This window comes from Cibotium barometz, chromosome 21 (genome assembly GCF_041138505.1).
Source record: "Cibotium barometz isolate CiBa-2024 chromosome 21, ASM4113850v1, whole genome shotgun sequence".
Lineage (NCBI taxonomy): Eukaryota > Viridiplantae > Streptophyta > Polypodiopsida > Cyatheales > Cibotiaceae > Cibotium > Cibotium barometz.
The window spans coordinates 57,623,508-57,643,223 of NC_141066.1; the positions used below are offsets into that span (position 1 = coordinate 57,623,508).

Genomic DNA, 19,716 nt, shown 5'->3' on the forward strand with positions numbered 1-19,716 from the left:
AGACACCATTCCTTGAACAAAATTAAAAAAATCATGAACTGACGTACTGTAAGACTGCAGAAACTGATACCACAGCAACAGGCTGCAAGCATTCACAGCCATTCAAATTAAATCAATCACTCCCTACATGGCATGTAGGTGAAAGGGAAAACACCCAACTTTTCGCACATCGAACTAGCGAAGGAAAAACAGAGGTTCCCCACATTATATGCCAATCTTGCTAGAAAAAAAAATTCATTGAATGCAAAAAACTGCCAAGTGCAGTGAAGGCATTCTCTTGCTGTTCCCCGGAAGAGAAAACTTCAAGTTGTCACATCTAGAAACAGGGCAAGTGAGAAAAACAAAAACTTTGAAAAACAAAGCAATTATTAACACACTCAAAGTAACATTAGTTTCTAAGATTGTGCATTGTCTTACATTGTTAATCCTTCGTTTAGAGGTCCAGTCACATCACAAATCGATAGCTAGGCACTAGCATGCAAAATTGCTGGAATCTATTCAGAACACATTCAGTGTCTCAAGGGGTGGCTTCCACAGATGAAGCCATTTTAAGAGTTCATGATGGCATCCACAAATCCAATGTTGCAACTGCACTTGTCCAGAGCTTGCTTTCTTATGACATGTCCTCAACCTCAACCAGCTTTTCCTGCAAGAAAGAAACTCACTGACCTGGATGTTGGCATGACGAAGATTTCTTCTCTGAGAGGGTATCACAACTCTTGCAGCTGTCGCTTCTTGACACCCTTCTTTCCAGTCAAGGCCTTGGTAAACATCTCTGCTATTTGCTTCTGTGAATCCAAAAGCATTCCCGTGCGCTTCAGCTCCACCTCAGCTCTCAGCCGCTCATTGTCCTGTTGCATCTCAAGCTTCATCTGCTCAATTCTGAGAAATCCTTCTCCAAGAGAGCAGACCACGGAGGCAAGCTCAGTCTTCAGTCGTTTAGAAAACAAATCACTAATAAGATCAGGAATGGTGGCTCTGCCATCCATGTTCAGATAAGCGTCATCCTTGCCGTGACTTCTATGAAGCTTCGGGTGGAGGTTGGCATAAGAAGAGTCCACATGGAGATGTCCAGCATCCGGCAACGAGCCCCCCTTACTTCGCAAGGAACCCCTCATTCTCATGCTGGGAGGGGGGCTCATGTCCTGCACATCATTGTTCAAGCTCATTGCAGACTCGTGATCTCTGGTGCTGCGATCCTGCCATCTCAAGCGAAAGCGAGTGTTTCTTGCAATGTTGCCATTGCCTATGGTGGAGGCATTTCCGAGAGTAGTTGAAGGGTTAACTTTGCTGTTGATGCTGCCGTGTTCCATGGCATCCATGCGTTCGAAGTACGGCCAGGCCGAAGCCCCTGGTCCTCGCTGCTCTTCTAATTGCTTCTCCTCCCTATATTTTTTCCTGAGCTTTTCAATTTTGTGCCGGCACTGGACTGAAGATTTGCTTGGCTCTGTACCACCGCCACGCAAAAAGACATTATTGGCCACCTCCTCCCAGTGCCGGGCCTTCAGCTGTCCCCTCTTGAGCAGGTACCATTTTTCTTGGTAGGCAGTGATGAGGTGGATGGTTTCCAGCTCACTCCATCGCTGCTGAGCGGAGGGGTCAAAGGAAGTTTGTGAGGAGGGAGGGACTCTCTCCGCCGTGACGGTGGCAACTGCAGAGGTCTCCTCTTCGGCTACCATTCTCTCTCTCTCTCTCTCTCTCTCTCTCTCTCTCTCTCTCTAGCCCTTGCACCCTTGTTTCTCTGCTTTCCTACTGCTCTTGTCCTCTTGCTTTCGGAATGTTGACCATCTAGTTTCTCTTCGGCTCTTTGCTTTCTCCTATCTCCTCTTCTCTGCTTACATGTTGCCCCTGCTTTCCTGTCAATTATTCTCTGTTTTCTTCTTGCCCTTGCTTCTTGCTTTCTTCCGTCCGTGCCTTCCTTCCACTGCTTTCTTCCTGTCCTTGCCCTCTTGCTGCTTATACTCTCCCCTGGCCTCTGCTTCCCTTCCGTTCTTTGCCACCTGTTGTGTGTTCTCCAATAAACTGCTTTTATGCTTTCCTTGGCCTCCTGCTCTCTGCTTACCGGCTGCTTTTTTTAGCCTTCTGCACTCTGCTTTCCTGCTGCCCTTGCTGCTGCGTTCTTTTGGCTACCCTTGCTTTTCTGCCCTCATCACCGTGGCTGCCATCTTGTGAATCCTTTACTCTGCTTTCAGCTCCAAACTCTGATTTGGAGCTTTTAGCTGTCTCCAATCCCCTCTTCTCAGCTACCCTGCTGTGCCCAGATTCGATGGCCCTCACACGAGCAAATTTAGGTCTACGATGTGAACGTATCCATCCAGCTTTCCAGGCTCCAGAGATTGAGACAATCGTAGGTACCTACCTATAAATTGTATGATCGATATTGTCCCACTGTCAGCCGTGGATAGCCGTTGATTGCCCCCTTTGCCAACTCACAACACTCATCCAAACTTTAAAGCCCCTTTTTTGAGTGCTCGTGAATTAAGAGAGTTCTCTATAGAATTTGGGTAAAAAGGGAGAGAGAGAGAGAGAGAGAGAGAGAGAGAGAGATGTGTTGAGATCGAATACAGCCTATACAAAAGCATGGCATGCACATACAAATTCAAAAGGAGGGTTAGAGAGAGAGAGAGAGAGATAAGTAGAGTGAAGTTCAAGTTGTAGAGGGAGGGGGAAGAGAAGGTAGGGAGAGAAAAATAGAGAGCAGAGACCATCGATCAACAAATTTGTGCATGTATGTGCACCTCGCTTTGTGTGTGTGTGTGTGTGTGTGTGTGTGTGTGTGTGAGAGAGAGAGAGAGAGAGAGACCATCGATCAACAAATTTGTGCATGTATGTGCACCTCGCTTTGTGTGTGTGTGTGTGTGTGTGTGTGTGTGTGTGAGAGAGAGAGAGAGAGAGAGAGAGAGAGATTTCAACTTTCAAGGACCTCCTCTAACTAAAAGAAAAACTTGTAGAAATGTACTTTGAGAAAGGATAAGCTTTATGAGCTCCTCATGCATGGGCAAACCACCATGGGTTGCTATCTTTTCATATGCCACTATATGCTCAAGCTTGTTAACATTTAACCTCATGTGTGTGTGTGTGTGTGTGTGTGGGGGGGGGGTGTGTGTGAGCGTGCGCTTGCGTGCACACGTGTGCACGTGCGCGTGCATGTGTGTGGACAAGACAAAAGACTAAGTTTTATATTGATAAAAAACATAAGACGTGATAATTTTTATAATCCCATTTTTAAAAATGTTGAAGCCATGTTGCAGCAAGTCATGGACTTCAACCCTAGCATGTGGGTTGATGTGGATACACATGGATGTCATTGCTCTAAAAGCATCAAGTTATTAGCATTTTGCTAGCAATTTTACATGCATGAATAATATTCACACTTTGAAGGCCATTCTATATTATTTAGATGATAAGGGACATATACACGGATGTGATCAAGTGTTAGTATTGGACATGACAACATCTCTAGTATGTGTGAGGATATTTTAGGCATGTTGTAGGAAGTTGGTGAATATTCTAGCACATGGATTGACTACATTTAAATCAATTATTCTAGATGGACATGGGCATCGGCATACACACCTAGGTGGATGGTCAAACGAGTAGTAGAGCTAGGGTGGATCAGAACAAAGCTCATTAAGCAAAGATAATGGTACTCTAATATATCATTACAAAGGACATATCGATAAAAACAAATCAAGGGTCTAATCTCATTCGAAATCGCTCTAGAAAGTGATAGTCTTAAAAAGCTCCAAGAGAGCATTAATGACTCACACTTTTGGTCTAATCTCATTAGAAAACTCTTACAAAGTGAGGCCCAAGTATAGTCTTAAAAATCTCCAAGAGAGCATTAATGACTCACACTTTTAGTCATCCCATGTGACAAGTACAAAGCATGTGGCCCTATCCAAACCATATGCCAAGTATAGTCTCAAAAAGCTCAAGAGAGCATGGATTGACTACATTTAAATCAATTATTCTAGATGGACATGGGCATCGGAATACACACTTAGGTGGATGGTCAAATGAGAAGTAGAGTTGGGGTGGATCAAAACAAAGCTCATGGCTAAGTAAGCAAAGATGATGGTACTATACTCATTAGAAATCTCTCTACAAAGTGAGGCCCAAGTATAGTCTTAAAGAGCTCCAAGAGAGCATTAATGACTCACACTTTAAGTCTAATCTCATTAGAAAACTCTCTACAAAGTGAGGCCCAAGTATAGTCTTAAAAAGCTTAAAGAAAGCATTAATAACTCACACTTTTAGTCATCCCATGTGACAAGTACAAAGCATGTGGCCCTATCCAAACCATATGCCAAGTATCTTAAAAAGCTCCAAGAGAGCATTAATGACTCACCCTTTCAAAGCATGTGGCCCTATCCAAACCATATGCCTAACTCTATCCATGTGTCACCTTCACCTTTACCTTTACCTAGTTACATTCAACCCTTCTTAACTCCATACAATTTCACATGATGTATTCACCTTTACCTTTACCAGTTACATTCAACCCTTCTTAACTCCATACAATTTCACATGATGTATTCAGCTTTACCTTTACCAGTTACATTCAACCCTTCTTAACTCCATACAATTTCACATGATGTATTCAAGCTAAATTTCAGCATTTCCCCTCAATGACAAATTGAAGTACGTTCAACATATTTGTTCTACATGCCTAATGGCCACTTAACACTTGTATGGTAATGGTCTCCCCCCCCCCACACACACACCAAAAAAATACTCCATGAAATCCTTTCACCCACTAATACGATGTCAAGTATAAGTGGGCTTGTGATATTACCCCTTGTAAATATTTAAAGAGAGAAGAAGAGATGAATAATTCAATATAACAAAACATAAGAATTGGGCCCAAATGATTGCATTATGTATTCAAAAAGATGATGCGATAAATAATATTATAACCACCAAGTGAGATAAAATTTAGTATTCACATCAATGTTAATATCAATGCGAGAATTATTGTGATCTCGATGAGATACAAGATATTAGCACTAGAGCATGTTCAATGGGTGATTTACTAAACTTGAACTTGGCTAGCTACATCCTTATTGTGAGGAAATGTTATTTATAAATGTTCATATAATGCACTATCATCCTTACAATCTGCATAGAGTACCACAAGCTAGTAGGACTTGCCTACCTCACCAACCATACATAACTTGGATAATTCAATAGTGAGAATCTAGAACATAATCTAAGGAACGCCTTTCTTGAAGACATTAAGTTGATCCAATGATTGGATTTTGATTTAATTACTATGCACTATAGGTAGGTAGGTTCATTTCCTAAATGTATATATGTTAATGCTATAATGTAGGAACTAAGATATCTCCAAGTCGGTGGAGAATGATTTGCTCAATCCCCTAACTTATCAAATTGACAAAGCATTATATTCACATGATACCTCTTTACATTTTCCAATTTTAATGGTTGTATTGTGAGATATGATCTCTCTAATACTATGACATCCATAGAACAATTCCTATGTCATATTTCCACCAATTGTAATGCATCCTACATTTCACATACTCCACATGTTGCATTGTGAACCTTGGCATGTGTCATTCCATGGTTTCAAAGAAGTTTCATGAGCATTGAGAGATGATGTGAGCTTACATATTTTAACACCTTCCCTCAAGATGAATAATATTTCTAAGTCTAATCTACAAAATAAAACACAAGAAAGAAGAAAAACCTAACCAATCCCAAAATTGATGTTTATCGGTTGAGTTGCTTACTCAAACTTATTTCCTATAAAGGGAAGCTCCACCGTGCCAAGATGAGCTCCATGCTTGTAGAAGAATTGTTTGCCCAATGCTTTGGTGAGTATGTCTAAGACATTCTCCTTGGTGTTACAATGATGTACAATTATGTAACACGATATCTCCATCATGAACTTTATATTCAAAACTAAGAGTTGCCACATCATCCATGGCCAACAGCGACGGCTGGCTGGCCAACAAATTATCCTAGCATGCCCTGAGGGCTACTAGCACCCCTGGATGCACACACATCCACATGGGCCTGCAGAGGATCTGGCAGGCTAAGGTAGGTCCCTACTCTGCTTGACCAATCCTCCAATTTTCAACAAAAGACAAGCTTGGGGGAGTTAAAGATAGTGTTAAAAAATAAGTGATGAAAGGGTACTTGGAAATGAGGGGTAATATGTAGCTTAGAGATGAAATGTTGCTAAGGTTATAAGAAATCACACTAGTAAATGTTAGAAAGCATTGTAAACCTCAAAATGCATGGTAGATTTCTAGTAAGAAGGCACCTACTTCAAGTGGGCATGTGGAGAGCACAAAGGTCTTGAAACAAAATTGAATGAGCCTCAAATCAAGAGGAGATGGACCTAGAATCAAGGAAGATGATTTAGGGTATGATAAGGCAAAGATTAAGCTAAGCCATGGGCTAATGATGAAGTACCTCAGCCTATTTAAAGGCCCTCATCTAATGGAAATTGTGTGCGTTGGATTTGATGATATACCTTAGCCTATTTAAAGGCCCCCTCCATCTATTTAAAGCTAAGCCATGGGCTAATGGTGATGTATCACAACCTATTTAAAGCCCCCCTCCCCCCACCCCCTCTAATGGAAATTGTGTGTGTGTTGGGGATCAACTCTCTTGCATTATGATTATCTTGTCATTAGTGTTAATTATTTCTCTCTACTTAGATTATGCCACAATGTTGAGCCTAGTCCATTACTATCCACCCTAATCACTCCCAAACTGCAAATCTCAAGTGATAGGACTATATATACACTTTCATCTTTCACATTGTCTTTGAATGTGGGATTACTTACATCATTGCAAGTAGGAAAATCCAACCATATCATGATAGAATCTTCCAAAGGAACCATGGATGTTTCAATTTTTGTTTCAACTTCAGATCCCGTTTGGTTTCATATTCCCATTCACTTTCATCCTCTTTTTGGCTCTTAGCTTTTTCAAGAGTACCCAATGTGTACACTGGTACACTTGGTCCTTTGACAATTCTAAATGAGGATTGTTTGGAAACTTGCGAATCCTCACATACCTGTTCTATGGAGTTCTTTATTTCTTGGTATAATGCATGTTGAGCCCTTAAAGGTGCAAGTGATGATGTTATGTTGGCTTCACCACATGAGAGAAGAGCATTCCTCCAAATGAGGTTTTGAGAGACTGCTTTAATTTTGTAAGGGAAGTATAGAATTCCTCACATGCTTTCTCAATTGCATAATTCATGCAATCTGTCTCAAATGACTCTTCTGTAGAGAGTATGTCTTCCTCTTGAAAGGGAAGCGGTACTCCTCTTGGTTTTGTATTTTGGTTGTTTTTTTAGATTCGGCATTATTAGGTTCAATCACAACCAGTGATCCTATAAGACACTCAACCAAGCTAAGCATGCTCTCCTGAGCTTGCTTTTTGCATTCCGCATATGTCATGTGATCATGATTTCTAATTTGGGGTGGTTGGGTGGGTTCTAGTTTCTTGATTGGTCTATGAGGTGCATTGAATGAAGAGTCAAAACTTGTTTTATTCTCACTTAGTGACGTACTAGAAATTGTTTCATCTTCTGACTTTCTTTAGATCATTAGGTTTTCTTTATATTTGCCCATGCAATGAGATCGAATTTTCTTTTGGGCTATTGTATTTGGTGTTGCACATATGGGTTTTGTGGTTTGTGTGGTGGCCTTTGAGGTGGATGCTTCTACATCATCATGTATAGCTTTTGGTTCTTTTGCGTTTATGTCCCCTTTTGGTTTTATGTCCTCCATAGGCTCCTTTTCTCTGTCCTTTAATTCAACCTTGGTTTCGATAGTTTATTCTCCCTTGTTTTTCTTGGGTTTAGAAGGTTTTGATTTTTCTTTTGGGTTCTGCTTTAAAGCATGTTCTTCTACCCATGTTGAGGTTTTGTCTTTTGCGTTCTTTTTGACCATTTCTTATGCCTTGGCTTGTAAGCGTGTAAGCACATTCAAGGGTACCGTGGACCGTTGCCCGTTTTGTACACTTAAGATTTTTAGAGTTGTATTTTGTGAGACAAGTTACATTGAAGAAACTCGTCTTGGGAAATCTTGGAACATGTGATCAATGCCACATCGTTCACACATGGGTTGCAAAGTGTCAGTGACTATGGGCATGGAAGTATTCCAAACTGTGCAGTCTGCCATTTTGTGTGGTCCACGATAATAGAAACACTGAAGTGTTTGATTAACTGCTTCCTGGAGCAGTTTCTATCCTTTGGACTTGTGTTTCGTACACTAGAGATAGAGGTTTTGATTCAATTGTTGATGAATTGGGACACTTTGTAGTATCATGATCAATGGATCTACAATATATGAAGTATAGAAAAATAATGAATTGTATAAGTGCTTTGTATGCACAATGTGGATTGGGATGGTCATAATGATTACACACTGAACACAAGGCATTTTGCTCCTCACTTGTAGAGGCATTAAGGATGGTTGATTTTAAAGGATCTCATCCTTTCTTAGAGATGTTGGTTGTAAGCTTTTAAGCAAGGCTACATAGAATTTAGGGAATGACAATTCCGAGATCAATCTTTCTTGCCATTACTTTACTTGGTTTAGATAAGGAACATCTCGTAGCATGAACATCTCGTAGCATGATCATCTTCCAGCATGTTGTCATCTAAACGTACTGCTTCTTTACAACATTGATCAAATGTTTTCGGGTTGGATACAATGATCAAGTTGTGTAATCTGTTTTTCTTTAAGCCCATCATAAAACATCTTTTCAATTGAGAATCGTTTAATTTCTCCCATGACTCACATCATAAGTCCAAGAGTTTTATCCGAAGGATAAAATCTCTAATGGTTTCATTTGGTTTACACTCAATTGAATAGAGTTCTTTTGTTGCACTCCACCGAGATCACCTTGTCTTGAAAAACGATAAAGGCTGTTTTCAAGGTTCTAAAGTTGGTCTTGATCGATCAATGTGATGAACCATCAACTAGCCTTGCCCTCTAAGCATAAGTTCAACGCATGTACCTTGGTGGGACAGTTGGGATTTCCGAAGGCTTCACATCTTTGTTCAAACATTTGAATGAATTGACTAGGGTCTGTTGTTCTGTCGGATTTGCCCATAATTTTAGAATTTTTTACGACCATATTTGTGTCACTGAGGCCGTATGTGAGTGCTCTTGTTTTAGGAGAGACTCACTGAGTTCTTGGGCAACTCCCCTTCCTAGACTAGTTAGTATATCTAAGGTGTGGGCATCCAAGGGTTAAAAAGGGTTAATACCTATAAGATTGGTGAGAATGTTAGGTAAGGAACCAAAGTCCACTGGGATCAAAGTGACACGGGGTGTAAAACCTGATGACATGCTTGTTATAGGCGTGGCCAATGGTATTGGGAGTTACATTTGGGGAATAGATCTCAATGGCTCGAAGATGTCAGACATTGGGTTCAGTCCTTGTGTGATCCTTGGCAATCCCTCTATTGTTGCCATGTCTGATTTCCTAAATGCTCCTTAATGAGCAAGCACTTTTTTTTTAACTTTTTATATTTTCTTGCAACCTGTTATAGCCTCAAGAGACCTGGCGTTCTCTTCGTTAGGTCAAACGAGTGTTCGTTTACCCTAATTAGCTTAGGCGCTATACGTACGTGAACCTCTGAGATATTTTTTTCGAAAAAAGTGCATCCTAGTAACTTCCCAGATGGAAGAGGAGGTCCTAAAACCTATTTTCCATCACTGTCTCAAGATGAAAAAAAAATCAAAATTTTTTCCTTGTTTCGCAGCACGTTTGAGGGTGTTCTAAAGGAATTTTGAAAAAACTCTATATGAGGTGTATTTTTGGAGTACTACAACTTTGTTTCCCTAAGTCGTTCGTGATTTTGTTGTTTAGACCCTCAAAAAGTAACCTAAATATGGTTCGACATCGTTTTCGCGCTATTTTTTTTTACGATTTTTCGTGCTTTTCAGGCTGTTTTTTGCTTTGATTCCAAGTCGAAATTTAAGGCCGCTCGTCGAAGGCCAAAACGATCGATTTTGACTTCGGACAGCCAAGACCAAAATTGAAGAGCTCGATGTCAGCTTTCCGATGAGCCATAGAGCGCCTTTATTAGATATACTGTTTGGGAGATACGAGCCTCCAAACATGGGTGTTTTCTAGAGTCTTAAGGCGTGACCCTTAATCGGTGAGGCTTGGCCGTGAAACTCTTGGGTGGCTATGAAAAGCTTGGCCGTGAAAAGTTAGCTCGTGAAATGGTTTAAACCCGTGAGAAAGGTAATTTCGTAAAATGGTTTGGAACCGTGAAGGGTAATCCCATGAAATGGCTTGGAATCGTGAAAGGTAACCCCGTGAAATGGCTTGCTTGGAACCGTGAAGGGTAATCCCGTGAAACGACTTAGAATCATGAAAGGTAATCCCTTGAAGGGTAATCACCTGAAATGGCTTGGAACCGTGAAGGGTAATCCCGTGAAATGGCTTGGAACCATGAAAGGTAATCCCGTGAAATGGCTTGGAACCGTGAAAGGTAATCCCATGAAGGGTAATCCCGTGAAATGGCTTGTCTCACGCTTTTTTTTTTCCATTTTTTAATTTTTGGAAAAAAACATTTGGAGTCTAGTGGGAAGTACGAATTTCCTTGTTTAGGGGGGATATTTTTTGAATTTAAATTTAAGGAGATATTAGTATTTTCCCAAAAAGGTAAGTGAAAATAAAAAAGTCAACCTTTTTATGACACCCTTTACCCTTTATAAATGACCCCCAAAATGGACAATTTGACAACTCATGAGCATCTACTCATTGAATTCTCATTAGCCTTAATGAGTTATGTAAAAAGGTGATTAAAAACTAAACAAGGATTAATTCTTTCACTAATCTTTCCCTCTTTTATATTAATTAAGGCCTCTAATTAACCACTAATCCTTAATTAATTCACACAATTGAGCACATCATTGAATAGAGCAAGGAAATACTAAGCTAGGTGCATCAACAAATGTGTAAATTAATCTAAAATAGGAGATTAATTAGACTCTTAATTTTAGTCTCTTCTTTTAAGGCAAATTTAAGCAAAGAGAGTCAAATTCCTCCAATTTGATGAAGAAATTGATGTAATTAGGTGTTTTGATGCATCTAGATGCTCTCAAAACACTCAAAGATACTAATTTCGATTACTCACATGATCAATTTAGACTCCAAATAACATATTTTCTAAAAAAATTTCTCTTGAACAAGATTAATCCCCCTTATATGACAAAAACCAGTCCATTAAAGAGAAATTAATCAAATTCAAGAGTTTTTTCATGGTTTTAAGAAATTTTTTAAAGGATTAAGCTACTCCAAATGCTTGCTAAGACTCTAATACAAACAATTTCAACAACAAACACACAATTAAGCTAAAATTAATGATTTTAGTTGTATGTTTAATACTAAAGAGAGCTAGCATTCACTAAAAATTGAATTCAATTGCATTGTTTAATGCAATGGATGCAAACTAAGCCTAATACAACTCTGTGCAAGCTCTAAGAACATGGAAAACCACAATAACAATAACAAAAACAACAAATTAAGCTAAAAATATTCTTTACAAAAATAAAAAAGATAGCTATTCTACACTAAATCACACACAAAGCACTATCAAATCCATATCTTTTTCATGGAAAACCATTCATCAGGACAATGGGTAATAGGTAATACGTAGATTAGAGGAAAAATGATGGAAAAAGCCAAGGAATGGCTCCCTAGCAACAATGCCAAAAATGTTAAAGCTCACCCTAACCCCCCTTGAAACACATCCAACAAGAGATTACCTAGTGAACCGCAATTGTCGTCGTGAGGATCTTTCCAATGGCCGAGCTCATAACCCTTGAGCTCTCCAAGCTCTACAACTCCTTGAGAAGCAATTCCACCGTGCCTCCTCCACGAGCGTTGCACTACGGGTACTCGTCCCTCCTCTCACCTCACTTCACTCACACACACTCACTAGCATGCATTAGGGAGAGAGATTAGCGAGGATTAGTAAGAGCAAGACTCAATTGCACAATGGGAGAGTATGTTGTATTATAAGAGATATTCACTTATATACATGGCCATAAGTGTTCACACTCACTTAAATTGTGGTCAACCGGGCACTTTAGGCTCATAAGAGGCCTAATGCTATTACAATGACTACTCTCATAATATATCCATGAAGTACATCACTTAGGACTTCATCCTAACTTGCTACCACATGCTCTTGAAGTAGGAATTATCATAAATACTCTGTTACACCATTACGGGCGCTCGTCTAAGTTGTAGCTTTGGACACCATTGCTTCATATCTTTAATGTATGATCCTTTGGTGTATCTACCTTGACTCCTTGCTGCAAGATAATGGTGGTAGATCTTGTTAACCCTAGAAATGGGTTAATAGTTGGTATCCCTCATGACCGTTGGCCTAACATAGGCCTACTTGCAAAATTTTTCGGTCTATGATTTCTCCGCCCATGTGTCCTCGAATAATGCCATAGTGTGCTTCTCTTAATATTGCTTTTGCTGCTCATGGTCTGGGACACACCTGCACAGAATCTAGTCTATGCCTCTACAACCATAGTGAAGTTCCTATCCCTTAAGGTAATATTGCTTGCTGCTCATGGTCCAGGACACACCTACACATGATCTAGTCTTTGCCTCTTTTGTAGAGCTGCCTTGCAACCATAGTGAAGTTCCTATCCTTTAAGGTAATCCTTTTCTTTCTATCATAGCAATGTAACCTTCTAGGAAATTTCCATCCTCTAGAAACTGCATCATATCATAATACCAATTTTCTCCCACTTCTGCAACTGCTACTATGAATAGGTTGGTATCTGGGAGTTAGTCATCCACTCCATCTAAAACAGGTTCTCCAAAATCAAGTCTGGACAGAAAGTCTGCCATCACATTTTCTTTGCTGGATATGGTGAACTTAAACTCTTGTAGTAGAAGCATCCACCTTGCCATCTTCTCGACCAGAAAGGCTTTGTTCTCACTAGATAAATTAGGGCTTGATGATCCACATGGAAAACAAACTTGTTTCCCAAGAGTAGTGTCGGAACTTGTTCACAGCATAAATCATTGAGAGATCTTCCTTCTTTGTTGTGATGTAGTTCCTCCTTTCCACCCTTATGAGGGATTTGCTATAGAATAATGAATGGGTTGCATATACCCCTCTTACTTCTCTTGCATCAGTGCACTACCCACTTCTTTGTCTAAAGCATCTACATATACATGGAACATTTCATTCCAATCTAGGGTGGTCATTTCTAGTCTAGTGTAGTTGACACCATGCTCTTTAGCCATTGGAATGCCTTTTGACACTCCGGACTCCATTCATACTTTACATCTTTCTTGGTAAGTGCATATAATAGGCTAGCAACATGTGCTAAATATTTTAAAAATCTAGCATGCCACTTAACCTTACCAAGGAACCTCTCTAGTTGCTTAATATTCTGAGGAGAAGACATCCTGGATATGGCCTCCACTTTAGCAAGATCTATGGCCAATCCTTGGACTGACACAATGTCTCCTAACAGTGTTTTTGATCTCACTACAAATGCACACTTGGCTGGATTTAACTTAAGCCTTGTATCTCTCCAGACACACCCTCAAATGATAGATGTGCTTTCCAGACACACTGGAATCATCTATAAAAGTCTTCATGAAGTCTATCAGGTAATTATAGAAGATCTCTTGCACCATTCTTTGAAAAGTAGCAGGTACATTTTTCAAGCCTGTTATGGCTCACCCTAACCTTCCCTAAAACACATCCAAAAAGAGATTACCTGGTGAACCGCAACTGTCGTTGAGGATCTTTTCAATGGTCGAGCTCGTAACCCTTGAGGTCTCCAAGCTCTACAACTCCTCGAGAAGCAATTCCACTGCATCTCCCACGAGCATTCTCACACCACCGCATTGCACTACGGGTCCTCGTCCCTCCTCTCACCTCATTTCTTTCACACACACTCACTAGCATGCATTAGGGAGAGACATTAGCAAGAGGATTAGCAAAAGCAAGACTCAATTGCACAATGGGAAAGTATCTTGTATTATGAGAGAAATTCGCTTATATACATGGCCATAAGTGTTCACACTCACTTAAACTGTGGCTGACCGGGCACTTTAGGCTCATAAGAGGCCTAATGCTATTACAATGACTACTCTCATAATATATCCATGAATTACATCACTTAGGACTTCATCCTAACTTGCTTACCACACGCTGTTGAAGTGGGAATTGCCGCCTGGCATAAATACTCCGTCACACCGTTTTACGGGTGCCCGTCCAAGTTGTAGCTTTGGAAACTATTGCTTCATATCTTGAATTTATGACCCTTTGGTGTATCTACCGTGACTCCTTGATGTAAGATAATGGCAGTAGCTCTTGTTAATCCCAGAATTGGATTAACATTCCCCCCTTCTTGGATGACGATCGCGTCCGTGTGATCGTTTTAAAGACCTTTGTGTGGGGAGAATTAACAAGTTTTGTTGATGGCTTTGATGTTGAATGACGTTCAATGGTCTTTGTTCCTCCAGAAGGAATACGAAAAGCTACTTAATGAATGAAAAGGTTAGTGGTGTATTGGGAATTCCTAACGGGGTGGGGGGTGGGGTTTTTGCGAATGATTGCATTTTTATATTTGTGTGAGCCCCTTTATTTTCTTTTTCTTCTTCTTCTTTTTGGCTCACTTTGTTTTTGGCAATCATCGACAAAGTTACATGTGATTTTGTTAGTGGGGACACTAAGAGATATTAATAATGGGAGAGAAGAGAGAGAAGGATCCGGAGGAATGTAGACTTAATCATCAGAACAAGATGATGATTCTCAGTTCCTCATTTGATTCATTGAAGCGACATTCATCCTTTGAAGTAATTGGCTTGTGATGATGTCCCTTTGTGTGGCAAGATTCTTGTCAAATGTTGTTAAGTAGGACTCGATCTTGTCTTCTGAAGATTGTGGTGTCATTTGGAGAGATTTGTAATTTGAAGGAAAATTCTAGGCGATGGGTTGTACCATTGACCAGGCTTTCGCCCACCATGGCCCCCCCATTCCAGAGATGTACCTGGAAGTTGTTGATGGTGAGGCTTTGGTGAAAATGTTCTCCAGTGCATGAGTATGGATCATGGAGCAGCTGCTACATTAATTTAGCCAAAAGAATAGTAAGCAATAAGCTTAACAATTATATAGTGGCTATTGCGTGATGTGGCTTAATCCGTGATCCGTGAGATGAGGCTTAAATCATGAAGGTACGGGTGCTTAAGCTTTGAGATTGTGTTTCTTGAGAAACTTGAACTCATGAGATTATAGGATTTTTGGCTATGAAGGGTTATTTCGTGAGATGGCCTAATTTGGGTGCAGGTTTTGACCCCCCGAGATTTTTCTTTCTTTCTTTCTCTCTCTCTTTTTTTTTAAATTTTAAACCTTTTTTCTTTTTCTGGCTTTTATGTGTCATCTAGGTCATGATTTGCAAGCAACAGCTTCTTATGCGCTCATTTCTGGCTTTTATGGGCCATCTAGGTCATGATTTGCAAGCAACAGCTTCTTATGCGCTCATTTCTTACTTCCAGAGGGGTGACAGACATTCTGTTATTCTGTTATTGATGTTCTCGTAAGTCTCCATATCGCTTCTTGAATTTGTTACTGAAATGATGTCGAGGTAGTAGGGAAGACTGTTAATTGTTTGCTTGAACAGACAAGCTCTTGTGTTAGTGCTGAATGCATGAGAGTGGTTGAGGGATTTTCTTGTTGTTGCTTGGGCCTCCATTCTTGTCGAACTATCGGTGAAGTTGTTGGGGTTACAGTGGGTGGTGAGGTTTTCTTCATATTGTTTGATTTTGGCAACCATATGATGGAATTACCATCATAGTATCCTTGTTGTTGAAGTACATGCATAGGCATCCATCTTTGACGAACAGTGTAATTTGGTTGCCGATGTGCTTAGTGTTGTGTGCTTAGTGTTGCCGATGTGCTTAGTGTTGAGGCTTTCTTCTTTGTGCAAGCTTAGGGGACTTTGTGATGTGCTTGGAGACCCAAATTTGTGATGTGCTTTGACGAACAGTGTAATTTGGTTGCCGATGTGCTTAGTGTTGAGGCTTTCTTCTTTGTGCAAGCTTAGGGGACTTTGTGATGTGCTTGGAGACCCAAACTTTGGTATTTCTTTGGTAGTACCCTTGTGCTTTTAAGCTCATCGTGCTTAGAAGAATGGCCCTAGGTCCATTATTCCATGGACAATCTTGATGTATTTTGCATCCAGGTGTGCTGAAAAGAATGGCCATAGGGCAATTCTACCATCCATGGTATGCTTTAGAATGTCCCTTCTAGGGCCATTCTTCTCCTCCCTTGTGTGCCAACTCCCTAGGGAAAATATCTATATATGCATGCAAAATACATCAATTTTGTTGATGGAAGAATGGCCCTAGAGCCATCCTTGTAAAGCACAATGTGCTTGAAAGAGCCCTAGGGCCATTCTAAAGCACACCATCCATAGATGCATGGTAGAATGACCCTAGGGGCATTTTAAAATATACCATCCATGGTGTGCTTTAGAATGGCCCTAGGGCCATTCTCTCAAAGCACATTGTGCATGGTAGAATGGCATTTTGGTCATTCTAGAGCTCATTGTGCTTATAAAAATAGTTATAAGGCCATTCTCTACTCCCTTGCATCAACTGTTGGTGAACTTTAGAATGGTCATAGGGCTAAAATCTACATGTGCATGCATAAAATATTAAAACTGTAATTTAGAGTGGCTTCAATGATTGGACCTAAGTCCAATCTACCATCTATGATGTTCTTTAGAATGGCCCTAGGGCCATTATTTCAAGCACATTGTGCATGGTGGAATGGCTAGGGTCATTCCAAAGCACACTATGCTTGTAAAAGAATGGTCTTAGGGCCATTCCCCACTCTCTTGTGTCAACTCCCTAGGGCCAATTTCTACATATGCATGAAATATACATAAAGATTGTCTATGGAAGAATGATCCTAGGGCCTCTGTATAAGCATAGTGTGCTTGAAAGAATGGCTCTAGGTCCATTATTCCATCCAAATCGAAGACCATTCTAAAGCACACCATCCATGGTGTGGTTGAAAGAATGGCCCTAGGTCCATTATTCCATCCAAAGCATGCCTAATCTGTACATATGCATGCAAAATATATCAATATTGTCCATGGAAGAATGGCCCTAGGGTCATTCATCATGTAAGCACACCATCCATGGAGTGCATGGTAGAATTTCCCTAAGGCCATTCTACCATCCATGGTGTGCTAAATTTAAAATGGCCCTAGGGCCAATTTCTCAAAGCACATTGTGCATGGTAGAATGGCCTTTTGGTCATTCTAGAGCACATTGTGCTTGCAAGAATAGTCATAGGGCCATTCTCTACTCTCTTGTGTCCAGTGTTATTAAACTTTAGAATGGTCATAGGGCCAAACTCTACCATTCTACCATCCATGATGTGCTTTAGAATTGCCTTAGGGACATTCTTTCAAGCACATTGTGCATGGTAGAATGAGGGCCATTATAAAGCACATTGTACTTGTGAGAATGGTCGTAGGGCCATTCTCCACTCCCTTGTATCAACTATTGGTAAATTTTAGATTGGCTCTAGGGCCATTCCACCATCCATGGGGACAATCTTGTTGTGTTTTGAATCCATGGTGTGCTTGAAAGAATGGCGGGCCTAGGGCCATTCTACCATCCATGGCATGCTTTAGAATGGCCCTAGGGCCATTCTCCACCCCCTTGTGTAAACTCCCTAGGGCCAATATCTACATATGCATTCAAAATACATCAAGATTGTCCATGGAAGAATGGACCCAGACCCATTCTTATATAAGCACAATGTGCTTGAAAAAATGGCTCTAAGGCCATTCTAACATCCATGATGTGCTTTACAATGGCCCTAGGGCCATTCTTTTAAGCACATTGTGCATGCTAGAATGGACTTAGGGCCATTAAAAAGAACCTTGTACTTGTGAGAATGGTTCTAGGTCCATTCTCTAGTCCCTTGTGTCAATAGTGCAAGCATCTTAATTAAAGCTCTTACATCTTTCATGCACCTCAAAGAAAAAAAACCAAGATCAGATACCCTTTTGGAGGCATGGGCAACCACATTAGAAGTATAGGAGCTCTACAAGAAGCTCACGGTAGACCTTAAAAAAAGAACATGCTAAAGGTGAAAGCGGCAACAGCCATTGGGATGTGGAGAGCCTTTAGTATGCATACCTCTATGCATGAAATTCAAATGTGATAAAAGTAACACTTTTACAATAAAAATTATCTTTTATACACATAATCAAAATGCATCTTCTATGCATGAAAATGATACTTTAGAATATAGAAACCATAAGGATTATTCTTTTAGAAAGATGAATTTTATTTCACTAATTTCTAAAAATTTTGCCATAACCTCCTTTGTATGGCTGACCATTTTTCAAATTTCTAAGTCTTTAAAACTAATTAAAAGTGCACCAAAAGTATTGAAATTATCCTAAAGTAAGCATTTTTTCACTTAATTGAAATAACATTATAAAAACTTGACATTAATCAATTAACCATTCACCTAGTATAGAGAATGGTTGGTTTTGTTAGAGAAGAGAGGGAAATGCCTTTTTGTAATAAAGCATAACATTTTTAGAGAAGACATAAAGCATAAAAACCATTTAAAGCCATAAAAACCATAAAATAAGTGAAAAGAAGAATCACCAACTTACTAATGACTTTGAAAGCTTTCCTTTGGCTTGATGGTTTGAGGGTTCAACTCTTATTTGAACAAGAGTGGCCAACCAATCTTTGGAAGAGGGAAATGTCAAAAACTAGTGAATTATTAATAAATTCATAGTTCTTGGCTTGGGTGGAGTAGAGTAACAGTGCATAAAACACTATTATTTTTCAACAAAGGGAGAGGCTTCTATTTATAGAAAAAATTGAGCTCCTAACCAAACAAACTGATTCTAGAATTTTCCAATTCAGTTTGGTCAATTTTTGACCATTTTTAGATCAGTTAAGCTAACTTTTTGGAACTAGACTTGAATTAGGAGAGAGGAGAGATAAAATATCTCAATTTTTAAAGATTTAAAACTCAATCAAGCATGTGAATTAGGCGCCTCATTGAGAAGGGCCTCCCCTTCCTTACATATGTGTCAAAAATGGAATCATTATACCTAAAATATCTCATATTTTGATATTACTCATAGTTTCTTACATATGTGTCAAAAATGGAATCATTATACCTAAAATATCTCATATTTTGATATTACTCATAGTTTCTTACTATTAAACCTTGTACATATTCAACTCTTCATCTTATGTGAGCATTGAAGGGACTCCCCTTCCTTACATATGTGTCAAAATGGAATCATTATACCCAAAATATCTCATATTTTTAATATTACTCATAGTTTCTTACTAATAAACCTTGTACATATTCAACTCTTCATCTTATGTGAGCATTTACTCATTTTTGGATACCCAAAATATCTCATATTTTTTATATTACTCATAGTTTCTTACTAATAAACCTTGTACATAGTCAACTCTTCATCTTATGTGAGCATTTACTCATTTTTGGGTATCTTCTTTTACAAATTGGATTTATCTCCTCCCCACACATGGATTGATCCTATTGGCCCATAGGAACCTTAATTGGACCATAATCCAAAAATTTCTGAAAATCTAGACCCTTAGGCTAAGGTCCTTTATACCCATTTCCAATTAATTCCAATTGCACAT

The 19,716-nt window shown here is 39.6% G+C and overlaps 1 protein-coding gene across 1 annotated transcript; it reads right to left on the reverse strand.

Annotated features, from left to right (window-relative positions):
- Positions 1 to 351: 351 nt before the first annotated feature.
- On the reverse strand, positions 352 to 2,377 carry LOC147627419 (uncharacterized). The gene has a single exon (XM_086816054.1). The coding sequence runs from the start codon at positions 1,677 to 1,679 to the stop codon at positions 711 to 713; it is 969 nt and encodes a 322-aa protein (XP_086672180.1). The 5' UTR covers positions 1,680 to 2,377; the 3' UTR covers positions 352 to 710.
- Positions 2,378 to 19,716: the final 17,339 nt, after the last annotated feature.